Source organism: Pteropus alecto, unplaced genomic scaffold (assembly GCF_000325575.1).
Source record: "Pteropus alecto unplaced genomic scaffold, ASM32557v1 scaffold152, whole genome shotgun sequence".
NCBI classification, from domain to species: Eukaryota; Metazoa; Chordata; class Mammalia; order Chiroptera; family Pteropodidae; genus Pteropus; species Pteropus alecto.
The window spans coordinates 10529778-10548488 of NW_006432227.1; the positions used below are offsets into that span (position 1 = coordinate 10529778).

At 45.4% G+C, this 18711-nt stretch overlaps 1 protein-coding gene and 1 non-coding gene across 2 annotated transcripts in view; both read left to right on the forward strand.

Annotated features, from left to right (window-relative positions):
* Positions 1-18711, forward strand: part of MYO10 (myosin X) — a 190800-nt gene that overhangs the window by 166489 nt on the left and 5600 nt on the right. Inside the window, exons 27-39 of the mRNA XM_006907122.3 lie at positions 1954-2197; positions 4574-4669; positions 6981-7074; positions 7990-8045; positions 9815-9957; positions 10207-10401; positions 11430-11587; positions 13730-13853; positions 14393-14690; positions 15721-15928; positions 16745-16881; positions 17773-17893; positions 18271-18707. Of these exons, the coding sequence (XP_006907184.1) occupies positions 1954-2197; positions 4574-4669; positions 6981-7074; positions 7990-8045; positions 9815-9957; positions 10207-10401; positions 11430-11587; positions 13730-13853; positions 14393-14690; positions 15721-15928; positions 16745-16881; positions 17773-17893; positions 18271-18707 (2311 nt within the window). The remainder of the gene's footprint in view (positions 1-1953; positions 2198-4573; positions 4670-6980; positions 7075-7989; positions 8046-9814; positions 9958-10206; positions 10402-11429; positions 11588-13729; positions 13854-14392; positions 14691-15720; positions 15929-16744; positions 16882-17772; positions 17894-18270; positions 18708-18711) is intronic.
* Positions 13303-13421, forward strand: LOC112475871. The gene has a single exon (XR_003044908.1). It is a non-coding gene; the product is annotated as a 5S ribosomal RNA (ribosomal RNA).

Here is an 18711-nt window from a genome sequence, read left to right on the forward strand (position 1 = left end):
TGTCTTTCTTTCTTTCTTTCTTTCTTTCTTTCTTTCTTTCTTTTTCTTTTCTTTCTTTCTTTCTTTTCTTTCTTTCTTCTCTTTTCTTTCTTTCTTTCTCTGCTTCTGCTTCTCGTCTTTAACATTAGCTTAGCTACAAACAGTTGCTCGCTTTTCAAAGTTCCGCTGTTCTCAGCCTCAGACCCCCAAGGTGCTCATGGAAAACACACCAGGTGTGTTTTAGGGAGGGTCTTCCTGCTGCCCGAAGTCACTGGTTGGTGGAAATTTTTATAAGAGTGTCGGAATGAAAAAGATGGAGAAATTCTAACCAAGTTACCTAGCTAACATCAGAACACTTGATAAAGGAAAAAATATAATCACAAATCAAAACCTAATAATCCAGTAGGTATCTAATCTAGCATTTTAGCATTTTCTCCTGCATTTTTCAGAATAAGTATGAGCTTCTTATTAATATATTTCTCCTCCCCATAATTAATTTTAGTTCCTTAAGATAGCTTTAAAATGGCTTATGCTATCACTCTTATTTAAAATATATGGCACTGACTTAGTGCATGTTCATCTGATATAAACAAATGAGATTAGGAAAAAAGTAAAGATAATTCAAAGCACATTTCACGATCAAAGCATTAAAAAGCTCAAGAAGGTGAGTGACTTTTTGGCAAACTCTTTCGAAAAGTTATTGTGTAAATGCATCATTCAACCTTTGATAAAAGTCTTAAAACTGTGACAAAATTTTTCAGTGAAACCAATTATGAAATCCAACCGCCGGATTATATTTTATGAGCATAAATGAGTTTTCACCAGCCTAATAACCTACTACCACAGGTTTTTGCAATTGGTAAATTAAGAGCATTGAGCACCTGGAATTGGAGAGGGAGGGATTGCAGTGAGTCCCATTAATCACATAAGAGCAACAGAGTGAGCAAACTGCTGCTGATGGCTGTGGTGGTGATAGCGGTTCTGTGTCTTAAAAACTGTGAATGGCCTTTATCATTTAAAGACGATAAGATAATGAAATCGCTTTGTATTACAGCTTTCTCAGGGCTCGTTTTGAGAAACCCAGATTAAAGTCACAAATCAAAAAGAAGAAAATAGTTTCTGGTAGTTCTTGGCAGGTTTCTTGTTAGGGAACAGCCCTGGAGCTTGGTGTGATCACAGACTTCTTGGCTAGGTGACCTGGTCATGCTTTCGATGCGAAAAAAGGCAACTGTTTGTATCGTTCAGTGAAGCCATATCTTGCTAGAAGAGTATTAGAAATGTTTTTTGTCTTGTAAAAGATGACACCTTGTCTCTTTGTCTAATTTCTCTCAACCAAAAAAGTTTCCCACTAAAAATATTACAGCTTACTTCTCATTTTTTTTTAGGTCTAATTACAATTTAGTTTGGAGTCTTACTGTTTCATATTCAGAATCGTATGCATTATACATATAAATCATTTTCATATGATGATGCCTTTCTTTGAAAAGATGCGTTTATACACATTTTTAAATGTAAGTTAGGGTTTTTTGCTAAACTGCAAAATCGCTCATCAGTTGCGTTGCCCACACTGACCAAGAAGGAATGAGTAAACTTTGACAGGCGTTTGAAGATGAACATACAGGAAGGGTCCTGGCCCGTGGCTCCTGACTCATTGCAGGGTGAGAGTGTCATTGTCAGTTCATTATTTGTCCTTTCTCTTAGCTCCTCACCAAGATTTCTCAGCCTAGTGAGTAGGTGCTGCTCTGGATAAAAGGAAGGGACAACATTCTTGTATAATCCAGCCAAGCTAGCGTAATATCTGTCCAGCGCCCCCTGGACACAAGCCAGTGGTGCCGTCATCCTTCATGGAGGGGTTTCTGAGGTCGGGTCACTTGGGGCTAAGGGTGGGCTGAACCTTAAGACCCTCCCCTCATGTCATCATCCGATTTGACGGACTTTTCTTAAACCCCTCCCTACCCCGTCTCGGGGGAACAGGTGGCTTAATGAACTCCTGGAAACGCCGCTGGTGCGTCCTCAAGGACGAAACCTTCCTGTGGTTCCGGTCCAAGCAGGAGGCCCTCAAGCAAGGCTGGCTGCACAAGAAGGGCGGCGGCTCGTCCACGCTGTCCAGGAGAAACTGGAAGAAGCGCTGGTTTGTCCTCCGCCAGTCCAAGCTCATGTACTTCGAAAACGACAGTGAAGAGAAGCTCAAGGGCACCGTGGAAGTCCGGACGGCAAAGTACGTGGGTGCTGCGTGGGTGTGGCCCAGTTGAGTGGTGCTCAGGAGGCTTGACGGTTGGTGTTGACACCTGCAAAGCTAGCTGGCGTGAGTTCGTCGAAGCAGTAGACTGGTTGGTGTGGGATAAGTCCTGATCATTCACTTTAGTTGATTGAATTCTTAGGAAGCTGGGGAAACGGCTTCATGTGTGAACGATTCACTTTCTGTGGTTACATTCAAACATTTGGCTCTTGTTTGTAAGGTGCCAGCTGGACACACAGCTAGCCTACTGGAAATGCGATCAGTTGTATGCAGGAATCATGGTGTGAATGGTGAATGGTTGGTTGAGAATCTTTTTTATCTTTTTTTTTGTCAGTCAGCCTATCACTTTTAATTCTTCCCACACGCCCAACTCTGCTAAATTGGGAACAGACTGCAAATCTGGAGGTTTTTTTTATTGAAACACAATTGATACATAGTTTCATATTACATTAGTTTCATATTATATGTAGTTTCATATTAGTTTCAGGTATGCAACAAAAAGGTTTGATATTTGTATTGCAAAGTGGTCATCAGCACACAGTTAAAATTATTTTTCTTGTAATGAGAACTTTCATCTTTTTAAGCAACTTTCAAATACGCAATAATGCAATACAGTATTATTAACTAATCACCATGCTATACATTACGTCCCCGTGACTGACTGACTTTATAACTGGAAATTTGTACCTTTTGATCCTCTTTACCCACTTCTTTGTGCTTTTTATCACCCTTCCTCTGTGAGGCGTGTTTTGAAATGAATCGTTAGTCTTCTGCCTGTGCTGGGTATATAGCCATCTTTGTTCCCAGTAACGAGAGGAACAGAACTGGTCTCTGAACCCAACACGATTCCTTTTTCTGCCACCCTCTTGGAGAACCAAAGTGTTTGAAGGCCTGTTATTTTTGTTAACAAGTAAGGTTTTCAAAAAGTCGTTAGAGTTAGGGGCAGCTGGGTAACTATATAACTAAGCGTAAAAGTTGTTTTGGTAAAACCTATAGTCGTAGTCCGTTCAAAACTTAGAAAACTGTTAAAAGGTTTATAATTTTTAATCATTCAACAAACAGACCTCTCGAGTGTCTTTTAATGTATATTTCCCCCTGCTGTCTCTTCTTTCCCTTGCTGCTCGTTATTGAAGATGCGTCCTCATTTATCCTGTAGCTTCCAGACTACATTTATCAGATCACATCCTCTCATCTCTAGGGAAAGTTTTTGCAGATGCAAATCCCTGGACCCACCTGCAGAGAGCCATGCACCCCCATGTTTTCTGCATGTCTCCCAGAATTCGAAACCACAGCCAGATCATAGTCTCACCCTCTGATTTTACACACATGGTTGCCGAGTTCCTGAGAGGCAAAGTGGCTGGTCCAGGGTGACCTGGTCTGGACAATTTTACCGGGATTTATCATCCTGCTCAAAAGGTTCCATTGCCAAACGCCCAGCCGATTGTTCCCCATCACTCACCTCTCCGTTGCCACTCAGAGGATGCATCACAGGTCACTCTGTGAATCCTCATCTTCTTGATTTTTTTTTTTTGTTTGTTTAACATTTTATCTCGTCTCAGTGATCTTAGCTATAAGTTTATACAACAGTTATTTTTCTAACTCAATTAGACTGCTTAATTTTATAGATGTAAAATGAATGTTTTGCTGTGAACAGTTGTAATTGTGTCCGTGGTCAAAATAAACTGGCTTTATGCCCAAGACCTTCATCAAATATGGTCACATCTCTGGGCCAGTCCTAACATCTGCTGGTGTTTTCCCCAGATGCCTTGGTCCACCAGTTTAAACCTCTAGAGCTGTTGAGGGAGCGTTGGGATGGGGGCAAGATGGCATGGACATCTAGAGTCGCCCAAATCCTGCTTTTCCGCCCTAAAGCCCCCAGTGGAAATAATGGACATCAGAGGCGTCGGCTGAGCTTTAAATCATGATGGAAAGCTGTGATGAATTAGGGGGGGTTTCTGGGGAGATTAGTCCTTTTGTGGGGGTCCTTCCATTGAAGAGCAGTGAGAGGAACCATGGGAAAGTGCAGGCTGGAGTGGGGGGCTACTGCCTCACGCCTTCTGAGGCCTGAGCTGGGTGGGGGTTGGGGGCCCTTGGGTGGGCCAGTGAGAGAAGTGTGAGAAGAGACAGGCCACCCCCACTCCCTGGCCCTGCCCACAGGCCCGCAGCCCCTCCCTCGGGAGCAAACAGGAGCCTGACTCCCCCTAGAGGGCACAGTGATCACCACTTCTAAAAAGGTGTCTGATTTTTCAGTTACAGTTTGCAACTGAATCATCAGTTTGGCGATGTTGTTTTTCTCGCTTATCGTTAAGAATTCTGTGTTCCTGATTTGCGTTCGGTGCTTTTGTTCCTTTGCAGAGAGATCATCGATAACACCAGCAAAGAGAACGGGATCGACATCATTATGGCCGATAGGACCTTCCACCTGATCGCCGAATCCCCAGAAGATGCCAGGTGAGGCGCTGTGCTGTCGACTGCATCGTAACTGCATCCTCACTCCTGCGCCGACCTGAGCATCACTGAGATCACTGTTTACTGGCTCTGAAAAGATTTTAATTGATTTCCTAGTTGGGTTTTGTGTTAGGTTGGTTGAAGGACTGTGAGTTGTAAGAGGTTGGTGTCCTCGTGCCCTGGGGAATCTCTCACTGGGCAGACATGTCCACATACAGCACACAGCTCAGGTTTTCCATCTTCGAATGCCACTCGACAGACCCCTTGTCATCCCTGCTCAGGCTTTTATTGTCACTAGCAGCACAGGTACACCGTGCAACTACATGCAGCTCCAGGCCCACCCTTCGGAAGCTTCTGGGCTTTGGAAAGGAGCAGCTTGTGTTTGCCAAAGGATTGAAAAAGCAGGAGCATTAACCACGGGCAGTCGAAACATGGGATTGCTGTGACATTCGGCACAGTGAAAGCCTTGATATTGAAGAATTCAGTGGGATAGAGGAGGTAGTTAGCATTTAGAGAATTTACTGTATTTCAAGCAATATTCTAAAATGCATCCCGCTGCCTGGGGAGTCTGTAAGGTCATGTTGGAGGTGTCCGTCATCCGTTCTGAGCCACGACAGAGAATATCTTCCATTTTATGAGGGTGACATCCTTCCACCTGTGTTCTTCACTTTTCATCTCAGAAATCATTAGACTCCTCTAGCGAGTTCTCAGGGCCTTCCGCTACCCCTGACCTTTGAAGGTTTCTGAGTTGACACAGCACCGTGGAAGCAGCATCAAGGGAAGAGAAAATAATTCTTCCCATGGGAACAACCTAAAACCCTGCATAGATCCATAAATTACGAAACAAACTGGAAAAACAAGCAAACCTGGAATTACAGCCCCACTCTGTCCAGGCTCTGAGAGGCCGCGTGTGGTTGCGGTCCAGGAACGGCCCACAGCTTTTCAGCCGAATTATAGGCCCAGCATTTGGCAATTGTCCTGGCTGTTTTGTGCCATAACGAACCTGCTAAATTTAGCATCCGGAATATTTTAGCCAAGGACTTTTTCCCCTGACCGTTTTTAAAATTTCCTTTTTAGATTCCAAGTTATTCTTAATTTAGGAAGAAACATTTATGAATTTAAGGGTATCATCTGTACAGATCAGAAGCACAGCAAATTTCATTTCTGTGTGTGTGATCTGCGGCCTATATCTTGAATGTATGGGTTTTCCAGTGTTTTATGTGCAAGTTCAGAAATATCCCATATCAAGCAGTGACTGAAGTCTTCCTCTTGGGTTAACTAGAGTTAGTGAAGCCAGTTCGTGTTAGAAGTTTCCAGTGATCTCCCTCAGAGTCTGTATATGTTGAGTATTTTCAAACTCTTGGTCACATTTTTCTCCTTCAGGAATCACAGGAGATAGATTTTAGTGCTTTGCTACAAATAACTTATATGCCTCACCTTTATTTATAGATATTACCTTTTTTACTTAAATATCCCATCATCAAATACTTTCTCCTCTGCCTGCCTTAATAGGAGTGTGTGTATATGTCTCGTTAGCCCCCATGGGAGAAGGATGTTCGAGCATCTCCCATTTGGTACCTCTCGCGTTCTGTAGTTGCTAGATAAATGTTAGAGGGATGGACTAATAGACGGTCATTTTCCTCAAGTGTGTATTGAGTTTCTAGTTATATCATGACTTTGGTTCTCGACTTTTCTGGAGTCGACATGTTTTCCTTTATTACCCGATTCTGACAAAAGTGAGAAAACGTTTGAAACATTTCAAACGTTTTACTTCAAGCAATCGTTTTCAGCTTCCGGCTCCCCTGTGGTTTTATTCACTTTAGAAACCCCATTCTGGAACGAGTGGGGAAAGAGGCTTCAAGTGAGCGTTCTAAAATGGCACACTTACATTATTGGCCTTCTTACCTTGGAATTAAAACTGAAATGGCACTTGCGTGTTCTGAAGGTTATAAATAATGCCTTCAGTAAAGATCCGTCATGTAAGTGTTTTGAGCAGAACAGAGGATTTCATTTTTGCTGCCAATTTCTCTAGAAGCTCATTATCATCGTTAAATGTCTGTGAAGGTCTGTGGGGCCTGGAGGCAGGGTCTTCCAGTGATCTAAAATTGCAGCAGATAGTATTTAAAGGTAGTTGGGCTGTTTCTTCTAACTTTGCTTGTTGGTGGTAGGAAATCTGCATTTTACCCTGAGGAGCAAGCCAATTAAAAGCAAAGTTGCTCAGAGGAGATGGCATTTTCAGTGTGGGAAAGGGTACCACTGTTTTGCAAATTCAGAGACCAGTCACTCCTTGACAGTCACTCTCTCCTTCCCACAGCCAGTGGTTCAGCGTGCTCAGTCAGGTCCACGCGTCCACGGACCAGGAGATTCGGGAGATGCACGACGAGCAGGCAAACCCGCAGAATGCCGTGGTGCGTGAGCACGGGTGGGGTGCGGTGGGGTGCGGAGGGGTGGAGGGCGGCATCCTGGGGGAGGCCAGGGCACCGGGAATTTCTAGTCAGTCCTTTTTTTTCCCTTAAGTAAAAGTATAATAAAGACAAAAACGAGTATTTTGCTTCAAAGTCATGCCGAAAAGTGGAATAAATTATAAATGATTGTTAGTAGTAACGGATTTCAATTCTCCCACCTTTAAACATTAAAAGGAAAAAAATTCCAGTTTTTACGAAATCATGGAAGCACATTATACTTTTCTTCAAAGGGCTTAATGAATTCTATTTATTTATTTTTAGGTTTTTTATTTTTTAAATTTTATTTATTTTTATTTTATATTTATTTATTTATTTAATTGAAGAAATGGTTTTAATGTTTTTCCCCATCTACCTGCTCCCTCCCACCTCTCCCCTACCCTTTGGTAACCACTAGTTAATGAATTCTAAGTTATATTCTTTTTTCACTCTATCCCAGACAAATATACAAAGCCAACAAATCGTATTTTATAAATAAAGTTTTATTTTTCTCATAAGAAAAACTTAACATCCAGCAGAGTTTCTTAGCAGAATAAGTAGAAAATTTAATGACAGATCATAGTATAAATCAGCATACTTGTGATATTGAAAGAAGTTTGTAAACACTCTTCCCCGAAGATATTTTAAGGGGGAGGGGGGAGACTAATTTATAAATTTTTTAACGAGTGAACTATAGATTCTGCCCTGTCTGTACTCACTAAACAAAGGTGGGGACCTTTCTCGATAACTGTTACTTTGCAGCTAACACAAAAAGGAGCCTTTTCGTTTGACTGTTTAGAGGGTCATGTCTTGGGATAGTAAGATTACGTGCACTGTGCTTGGATGGTTCTCTTACTGTCTCTCCGTTTTGCTCCGTTCCAGGGCACTTTGGATGTGGGGCTGATAGACTCCGTGTGCGCCTCCGACAGCCCCGATAGGTGAGCCGGGATGTGACTCTTAACAAAAGTAACAGTTACCTGCACGCGATCTCCCTGCTTCTGGGTCGCTTTCCTCCTCACTGGGCTGTGGAATGGTTCTGGGCTGTGTGTTCCCACCTGGTCAGCCCCAGCAATCCAGAGTCTTCGTTCTTGGTACCCAGTTTTATATCCTCCGAGAGTCTTCCTCTCTGGGTCTCTTCAGAGTGTGAGGGAAGACAGTGGAAACCTAATTTAGATCATCAATTAAAAAAGAAAACGCACATATAAGAGAAATATTCTTCATTCGCATCCAGGACAAGCTCAGAATTCATACAGGAGGAAAATGCCCGTTTAGGAAAACAATATTCCAAGGAGTGTATAATTCACCTCTCTAAAATTATTAATGAATTCAAAAAAGATTTTGATGGCAGTTTATATGTAGAGTATTAATAAATTAAACTGCAAACATTTATTTTCCTTTACATTTCTACCTTATCTGTGCTCTTAAGATAGCGTGCTTTTAGTTTTGTTTTTCGAAGGCCAGTCATCTTTGGAGATGGTCTCAGGAGCCTTTGCATCCAGTGACCTTCGTATCATCTCAATTTTTCTTTGCTGCTTTTGAATTATGAGTAAGAATCAAATTGGCTCTTGCCTTCGGTAACAGCTTTAGAAAGTGAATAAAAATGTTCTGATTCACATCAAAACTAGCCTCCACTCAGCAGCATTAGAGTCTGGAGTCTCGTTGTCACCGCGCTGTTGACGAAGGCTCTTCTGAACCACAGATCTTTGTTTCTGCACTGTCTGATACCCAGCTTGGGGACCTTTAGCACGTGTGTGTCATGTCAGTAGTGAAGCCCAGATTCTTGTTCTGATGGTCACAGCCCTACCTCAGCTCTGTCTTCTGAACCCTTTCACTCCAGCAGGTGCACGTGTGATGACCGCTCCGTAGAACTTTCCGGCCCTGCTCAGGCCTTCTCTCTCAACTGCCCACCTTTCTCCCTTCTCAACGATAGAAAAATCTTATTTTTAAGGAGCGCCTATCTTCCCCTGTCTTCCACAGTCGTGTTGATCTTTTCCTTGAACTTGGAGCACTTAACTACAGTGAGCATTTGAAAATGTGCGAGAAATTACTGATAGTATCTGGCTTAAGTGGTTAGATAGGCGGTAAGGATGAGCCAAGGGCCCATGAGAAACTCGGGGTATTCTTTGTCAGACAAAAAAAAAATGAGGGGCAAAATAAATTTCCATTATTATGTTATCCCCGACTGGGAGGTGTGCCCTTCCAGAGTGCTTTGAAAACGTGGCCCCAGGTGGCTGTTTGTACCAGGAATAATCAAGTACATAAGATAGTCCACTTACACCTATTTACCGATCTCCTTCTGTTACTGGTGTCTGACATTTCATTACTGACCCGCAGAAATGTTATCCGAGGCAGTACCCAGAGGCAGAGAGGAATTTACTTTGGAGAGGCATCAAGACAGAATTTTCCCCACCGTCACCTTATTTAGCCTTCCCGGAACCGAGTTTCATCTGGAAAGTTTTGCACGAACAAATATTTTCCCTTCCAGGGCCTTCAAAATTGCGTCGCTCCAAGTTTAAAGGTTAACGATGCATAAAATAAACCCTGCAGAAACGAGCAAGATTCCCCCCACCGTCAAACACAAAGAGCACTGTGCTTTTTATCCCTGTGACCTGTAAGCCAGGGGAAAGGCATTCGGTCGGTCTTGGTTCAAACAGAGGTGATGCTGAGGTAGAGCTGAGGCTTTGCTTCCTTTCGCCCTGTCGCTCAGACCCAACTCCTTTGTGATTATCACGGCCAACCGGGTGCTCCATTGCAACGCCGACACGCCGGAGGAGATGCACCACTGGATAACGCTGCTGCAGAGATCCAAGGGCGACACCAGGGTGGAGGGCCAGGAGTTCATCGTGAGAGGTACTTGCCGCCCACGCTTCTCTCTCTTTGCCATCCCGTGGAGTCCCGCTTTCATTTGCCTGGATACCTGCGGTGTTTCCACTTGGAGCCGCTTTTTCGAGTGATTTTGACTCTCGAGGTTGCTAAAATTGAATAGGTGATCACGGTCATTTCTAGCCAATCTACAGGAATCCGACCCATTTGCGAGCATCATGCAGGTTATTCCCTGCTCTTCCTAGCTTTCAGCTCACATGGAATCTCTCTCCCCAGGGTGGCTGCACAAGGAAGTCAAAAACAGCCCAAAGGCGTCTTCGCTCAAACTGAAAAAGCGGTGGTTTGTGCTCACCCACAATTCCCTGGATTACTACAAGAGCTCAGAGAAGAGTGCGCTGAAGTTGGGCACCCTGGTCCTCAATAGCCTCTGCTCGGTTGTCCCTCCGGACGAGAAGATTTTCAAAGAGACAGGTAACCGGGGCAGCGTGCCCAGGGCTCCCTGGCCCGGGACGTCACGCGTCCCGTGTTAAGAGTTCTCGGTCTGCTCACAGCAAAGGGATGAGGTTCCTATCTACATCCCTGCCCTTTTTCCACTCAAAAAGCAGCTCTTTTCTGTGTGGTTTATCTTCTGAGGCTGTGCGTGGTCAGCTGTAGGGACACTTAGTATTTGAGCCAGAGTAAGGAGGCCTGGATTTACTGAATTGCAGAAAGAGTCTTCCAAGGACGATAACATGTAAACGTTGTCCCACAGGAAGCTTTGTTTTCATATGCTCTGGTTTCGTCTGTGTCATTATTACGCCACGAGGGTCGTAATGCGACCTAAAAAAGATAAATCCGTCAGTGAACGTAACTTAGTGCAATAAAAGCAGTCCTGTATGTAAGCTTAGTTTGTTTGTTTCTTTCAGTATTATAAAAAATGTTTCTAGATGGTTTTGATTTTCATTGCTAGTCATGATTTTGTGCTTTTTAAATGTAACTATACTATTCAAAAAAATATTTGTGTTTAGTATAGTTACTTCGTTTCAAATTACAGCTTATTTCTGAACACACATACTGCTTGCTCAGTTTTAAGTGTTTTCTTTCCAATGGGAGTCTAAGGAAGGGACGGGAGAAACGGGAAGGGAGGAGGCGAGTCGGAAATCTGCCAGAAGTTTCCGCTCTTGTTCCAGAGTTTTGAAAGGGTCTCTAGTTTGTGCCTGTCTTTCTTCCAGAGCAAAGGTTTGCAATTAACATATTTAGTTCTGGGCTTATTGTTTTATGTTTGTCGTCTTCTCTCAACTATAAATGACTCTTGTCTTTTGGATACTGAGATACCCAGCACAGGGCGAGGGACATGTACAGATTCAGCAAGTATTTGCTAAATTAAGTAATTAAAGGGGCTCAGGTGGAGATGACACAGGCTTCCAACGGGGCTGGCTTCCTGGGACTCTGGTGCAAGAGCGTCACGTCACGGTGGTCACAGAGGCTGACACTGATGTGTGCGCGATGCTCTGTCGCAGGCTACTGGAACGTCACCGTGTACGGACGGAAGCACTGCTATCGGCTGTACACCAAGCTGCTCAACGAGGCCACCAGGTGGTCCAGCGCCATCCAAAATGTGACGGACACCAAGGCCCCGATCGACACCCCCACCCAGCAGCTGATTCAAGACATCAAGGTAAGGTGGCTCTGAGCTCATCAGGGTGGTTCAGAGCAGCTCACAGATCCTCACCCCTGGAACATCAAGACGTCAACGTTAGGCTGTTTTTTTCTGTAATCAAAACGAACTGTCGGTAAATTTTGTGTTCGTGTATTCCTGCTTTTAGGAATCGTAATACAAGATTTTAAGTGAAATTTTACATTGGAAATAGCTTGTCTCTTAGAAGGTTTCACTGTTGCCGCTTGAGGCAAACCCAGTTGTTGGACTCATCGGGCAGAGGGATACTGGTCTGCGGTGTGGAGTTAGGGCCCCCCATCAGAGCGACGTGGTGTGATCTGTGACCATGTAGTTTCTAGACTGCACAAGCAGAGTCACAAAGAGCCCAGACTGGTCTAGAAAATTTGGAGAGTGTACCAGGTGCCACCAAATGCACAGATGCTCCCAAGTCTCTGGACCAGCACTGACCATGTTAACTTGTAACGTCCTGTTTATAAAGTCGAGTTGCTCAGTAAGTGTGTGTTGAATGAGTGAACACGCGTGCTTGAGGATTACTGCACTCGTGTTCCAGGCCTGGAAACAGACACGCGGGAGAACCTGGTTGCATTGCTCATCTACCCGGTGTGTCCCCGGTGTAGGACCAGGTCTGGGGGTTATTTATACTGCTGTTCCTCCAAGTTATCCATCAGGTAGACTCCTAATACACAGGAGGGATCTGGAGCTGTGCCGGGGAAGATGCCAGAACGATAGTGAGACGGGAAATTAGATAAGTGGATCCAGGAGGCAAACTCTGCCTTGGCAGAGGTGGGAGAGGGTCTCATTTGTCGGTCATGTGTAATTTCCTACCAAAGTCAAGTTGGCCTCTTGATACCAAAGTCATATATTTTCTAGGTATTTGAAGGTAAATTCCACCAAGTCAGTTACTCTCCAAAACTGCAAAGCTTTTGCATGGAACTCAGGATGCTGGATATAATTTTATTTCTAGCCTTAAAAATATATTTTTCAAAAATTTTTTTTTTTTTTGAGAAAGGAGTGAAAACACATATCAGCCAAACTTTTTCTTCCAAGTTATATCTATTCTCTATATTTTATAATTAATTTGAAATCTGATATTAGGGAGTAATAGTTTTCCAAATATGAAACAATGCTTTTTAAGAAATTAGACAAACTGTACAAATTAAGTCTATACAAAATTTTTTAATTAAAAGTTTTTTTTCTGGCTTTCAGAGGTGTTATTGAAAAAGTTTTATAGTAGCAATGAAATTACCAGGATAGAATGATTCATCGTCTCTGTTCCAACTCTCCTGTTTATTTAAAGTTCTAAATTTAAAGTAACTTTGGCCTTTTTGCATCCCAAATTGACATTTCAGGAGCATAAATACGTGATGAGTTTCAGCGAGAGGATCTTTGAAACATCAGGAGTGAAAGAGAAGGCAGGTGCACGGAAGGGACAGTCTCGCTAATAACCATGTTAACGTTTGTGGTTTTCAGGTATAGCGAGACTGAAGAAGGCAAATTAAAAGAGCTAGCAAAAGTACTTTAAATGAATTAATCAGTAAAGGTACATGGCTCGGCTGCATGATTAATGGCTAAACGATGAGCAAGAGAACTTTATTTCTATTTTTTTAGCATATATAATTTCAGGGGCAAAACTTTTAAATAACAGGAAAATATCTGCACATCACACGAAGAGAGTGAGCTGTGTAAAAATAACGTATGATTGTGATTTGCCTTCAGTCTACGGCCGTGCCACCCTGAACAAGCCCGATCCCGTGTGATCTCGGAAGCTAAGCAGGGTCGGGCCTGGTTAGTACTTGGATGGGAGACCACCTAGGAAGACCAGGTGCTGTAGGTGTAAAAATTTTAAAAATAAGGGATTGTAAGCTGACGAGGTTCTTGCAATCTATGAGGTCAACCAGGGGTTGCCTCGCTAAAAAAAAAAAAAAATTGTGATTTGCCTTTAGACGCAGATTGTGGGTCTCTTCACACTTGAAATTGTTAATGCTACATTCCTACTACCGTCCCTAGGCTCATGGGTGTGTTTAGACTCTTTCTGGGTATCTGGATGTTTCAGACTTGAAAAATATCCATGCTTGTGAGACTGCAGAGGCACCTATGTCTGACGACGCGTGCGCTCGCTCTAACGGCCCCTCTGTTTTCAAGGAGAACTGCCTGAACTCGGCCGTGGTGGAGCAGATTTACAAGCGGAACCCCATCCTCCGCCACACCCACCACCCGCTGCACTCCCCGCTCCTGCCCCTGCCCTACGGAGACATCAGCCTCAACCGTAAGTGCCAGACTCTGCCCGGCCTCGCAGCCCTGTGGCTTTGCTTTCCCGAGCATATGGCAGGGCATTCGTTTTAACTCAAGGACTCCCAGTCATCACAGATGGGAGGAGGAAAGGCGTGAAACAGGTTCATTACCAAAGCAGGGCTTTCAAGGGTTCGTTGTCGTGAGGCGAGGGTTGCGGTACTCAGAGAAAAATTTCCGAGGGAGTCAGAAAACGCCAGCACTGCACGCAGAGCAGCCTCCATGTCCTAGAGAACCAGGCCCTGGACACTCCCGTGGTCCAAATACGGAGCCTGCCCAGCAACAGGCCGACTTTTAAGCAAGTATTTTGTGCAGTAAAATAGTCCAGTTACGTAACAACACAGTGTAACTCGCACATCTCGTGTTTTGCAGCTTCGTCCGGCTGGTTCAAAGGTACAGGGCACGTGGTGACCACCGCGTCATGAAGTAGCTGTCTGTCCCCATTGTCTGCTGCTTAGATGGTACCTTCCCCAAACCCCTCATGTAACTTTCTGTGTTGGTCTTGCTTTTCCTCAGTGCTCAAGGACAAAGGCTACACCACCCTTCAGGACGAAGCCATCAAGATCTTCAATTCGCTCCAGCAGCTAGAGTCCATGTCTGACCCCACTCCCATAATCCAGGGCATCCTGCAGACGGGGCACGACCTCCGGCCCCTGCGAGACGAGCTGTACTGCCAGCTCATCAAGCAGACCAACAAAGTGCCGTGTCCGGGCAGCGCGGGCAACCTGTACAGCTGGCAGATCCTGACATGCCTGAGCTGCACCTTCCTGCCGAGCCGGGGGATTCTCAAGTACCTCAAGTTCCACCTGAAAAGGTACGCGAGGAAGACAGATTCCATGTGATCTCACTATGTGTGGAACCTAAAAAACAGGATAAGCAAAAACAGAAACAGGCTGATAGATACAGAGAACAAGCTGATGGTTGCCAGGTGGGAGAGAAGTTGCAGGGCTGGGTGGAAAGGGTGAGAAGTACACACTGGCGGTTATTAAACAGTCACAAACGGTTGCCGGGTGGGAGAGAAGTTGCAGGGCTGGGTGGAAAGGGGAAGGGATTAAGAAGTACACACTGGCGGTTATTAAACAGTCACAAGGATATAAAGGAGTCGATGATATTGTGAGAACTTTGGGTACTAGATGTATCAGGGGGATCACTTTGTTATGTAAATGTCTAACCACCAGGCTGTACGCTTGAAACTAATATCATATTGAGTATCTACTGTAATTGAAAAAAAAAAAGTATAAGATGGCCTGCACAGAGCTATTCGCACAAGGGAGGTGATGGATTGTAGTTCAAATAAAGAGGGTCTTGACTAGAAGATTCCTTAAGTAGGTCAGGCATCTAGACTAGAAGATTCCTTGAGTGGATCAGGCTTACAGAATGCATGGAGAAATATATTTTGCTCTCACTGAGCCACAGAAGGCTGTTTCAGGGACCAGGTCATTTTCAGTGTAGTGCCCTAAGTGTAGGACATGGGATACATTTAATTACCACTACCCTATATAAATAGGAAAAAAAAAAACAACCCCCAAGCTTAGATATTTACTTGGATCAAATAGAAACAACTTGATTCGGATTAACTATGGAACAGTTTCCACACAGCAGCCTGAGGCTTGACTCTTTCCAGTGGAGCCGCACTGCAGAGGGGGCCTGGCAGCAGAAGCTGCTCCCAGTCAAACATCAGCTCTTTGGGGTGTTTTCTGGTATTTGAAGTAAACCGGGGCCCCTGCTGGGGAGCGGCTGGTGTTTGCTCCATTCACCGCCAGGCCCCTGCCCACCTCGATGAAGCAGCCCAGCTGCCCGCCACCCTCCGTCCAGCAAGTAACAGTTTCGTGTTTGTCTCCTAGGATACGGGAACAGTTTCCAGGAACCGAGATGGAAAAATACTCCCTCTTCATTTACGAATCTCTTAAGAAAACCAAATGCAGAGAATTCGTGCCTTCCCGAGACGAAATCGAAGCTCTGATCCACAGGCAGGAAATGACGTCCATGGTGTATTGCCACGGCGGAGGCTCCTGCAAGATCACCATCAACTCCCACACCACAGCTGGGGAGGTGAGGAAGCGGCCTCTGTGTCGCACTCTGTCTGACACCAGACTGCCGACATGCATAAGTCAGGAACGCTGTGCACGGTTAAAGCGGCCATCGTGCCCAGCTGTGGTTGGCATAGTCAGCTGCTCAGTAAACACGGAAACAAACATGCCCTGCGATCAGCCCACGTTTATAAAGAGATAAGAATATGTATTAAGGATGAGTGGGAACCCCAGATCAAACTTGTACCCCCATATCTGAGACGCAGTCCTGTCACTCAGAAGCAGTTGAGTGTCTCGTGGAAACTGCGGCCCTGTCCGAGGCTGCCCCGTGGCACAAGAGCTTATTGTACCATATCTGCAATAAGGTGTTCCTGTTTGCCCCACGAATGTCTAGAATGTTGGCTTGGGTGAACACGTGTGTTTCTTTTTTAAATGTAAACTTAGTACTATAAAACCAACTGGCTAAAAGTAGAGCAATAAAACCCAAAAAGCTGCTTTTGTAGAAGAAACATCGGTAGAAATCACTATTGTGTCTCAGAGTCGTGACTTTATCGGATAAAACTCAGGGCTGTGGTTTCCATGCAGTTTTCCTGCTAGTATGGGTTTGCGAGAGGTCGGCCCAGGCCTGCCCCAGATGGCCAGAGTTCTTATAATAGGCAAGGAAGAGAGAAAGCTGACTTCAGGGGGGAAACAGCATCTCTGAAATCCTGGGCGAGCTCACGGCGGTTCTAGGCCGCTCTGGCCCTCGCATGTGCTGGTAGCTCCCTCTGGGTTCGGATGAGAGCACATTCTAGCACCACGGCTCTGGGTGCTGAGGCTCGCCCGGCGTGTCTTCCAGGTGGTGGAGAAGCTGATCCGAGGCCTGGCCATGGAGGACAGCAGGAACATGTTCGCCTTGTTCGAGTCCAATGGACACGTCGACAAAGCCATCGAAAGCCGAACCATCGTGGCCGACGTGTTGGCCAAGTTTGAAAAGTAGGTTCCTTCTCCCCGAGGTGCCAGCGGATTAAACGAGAGAAACTAAGAGCAGGAGTTGAGGATTTGAACGTCATTGCATTTTCAGCTTCAGAGTGCATTGGCGTTCGTGTCACTTTACCTGGGTTAAGCTTATTTCATTTTTCACATCTCCGCACTGGCTGGGTTTTTTGGTTTTTGTTTTGGTTCCTAGGTAAAGGCACAGTCTCAAATATGGTTGTCATGGGTCCTTTACCCCGTCCTTTTGGTCATCTCTTGTACTCATTACCTGGGGATTCCTGATTCTTAGGTTTTCACTTATCCATTAGCTTTGAAACTGGCCTAGTAGATGCAAGGCGACGTGTAAACCCTTCAACACGCACTTTATAACTCTTGGGATTCTTATTTGATCTATGCCTCTCATATCTACCAAACAGCACAAGATATTCTTGCTCTTTATAAACACAGCATCCATATTCATGTCAGTGTTTATAAATATCATTGTAGATTATTTGAAGGTCGGTAAAGGGAATCAAGAAATAGCCTGTGTTTTCTTTCTGTGGATTCAGCATAATGCTTACTTAGTACTAGTTAGACCGGGCACGCCGAAAATACTCGTTAGCACAGTGCAATTGAAGGCTGCCTGTTCGTTGTGTTAAAAGTGAGGCCAGGATGAAAGCGTGGTTTCCTCCTCTTAGTGAGGACCTCAGATAAGCCTCACTCTTGTTCTCTCTCCCGCCCTTACACACACACGCACACACACGCACGCACACACACATCTGTGTCTCCGCCCACTGTTAGCATGGACGGGATGTATGCATCCTTAGAACACGCCATATCAGGTCAGCTCCCTGTGGGTCACCAAAGGCCATCTCATTTTGCTTTCTGAGTCCCTCTGACTTCTGTCTGCAGGCTGGCTGCCACGTCCGAGGTGGGCGACCTGCCCTGGAAATTCTACTTCAAACTGTACTGCTTTCTGGACACAGACAACGTGCCAAAAGACAGCGTGGAATTCGCATTTATGTTCGAACAGGTACAGGGAACGGTTAGAAACACATTTCTTTAGCAGAGAGCGGGGCGAACATTGTTACTATTCCTTGTGAGGTAGCTGTCCACCCTGAGAATTTATGCTTGCCAGATTTTCCCCGCGGAGGGAGCGGCTGCTTTTATTCCTTTGTAGAATGAAACATATACATGTTTTATTTCAGTTCCTGTGCCAGGAACTGGCAGACAGAGACAGTCAGGAATAAAACATACGTGTCAGGTAGTATCAGTGCTAGGGAGAGGGGTTAGGGTACAATTTTAGGGAAGGTGAGCGACAGAGGGAGGGAGGGAGCCAGGCGGGGCACCGTGTGGCACCGTGTGGCACCGCGGCATCTGCCCCTAATGCTGTCCACCGCCTCCCGCCAGGCCCACGAAGCCGTTATCCACGGCCACTACCCGGCCCCCGAGGAAAACCTCCAGGTTCTCGCCGCCCTGCGGCTCCAGTATCTGCAGGGGGACTACACGCTGCATGCCGGCATCCCGCCGCTCGAGGAGGTCTACTCCCTGGACAGGCTGAAGGCCCGCATCAGCCAGTCCACCAAAAGCTTCACCCCGAGCGAGCGGCTGGAGAAGCGGCGGACCAGCTTCCTGGAGGGGACGCTGCGGCGGAGCTTCCGGACCGGCTCCGTCGTTCGGCAAAAGGCCGAGGAAGAGCAGATGCTGGACATGTGGATCAAGGAGGAAGTCTCCGCCGCTCGAGCCAGCATCGTGGACAAGTGGAAGAAGTTTCAGGGGATGAGCCAGGAGCAGGCCATGGCCAAGTACATGGCCTTGATCAAGGAGTGGCCTGGGTACGGCTCGACGCTC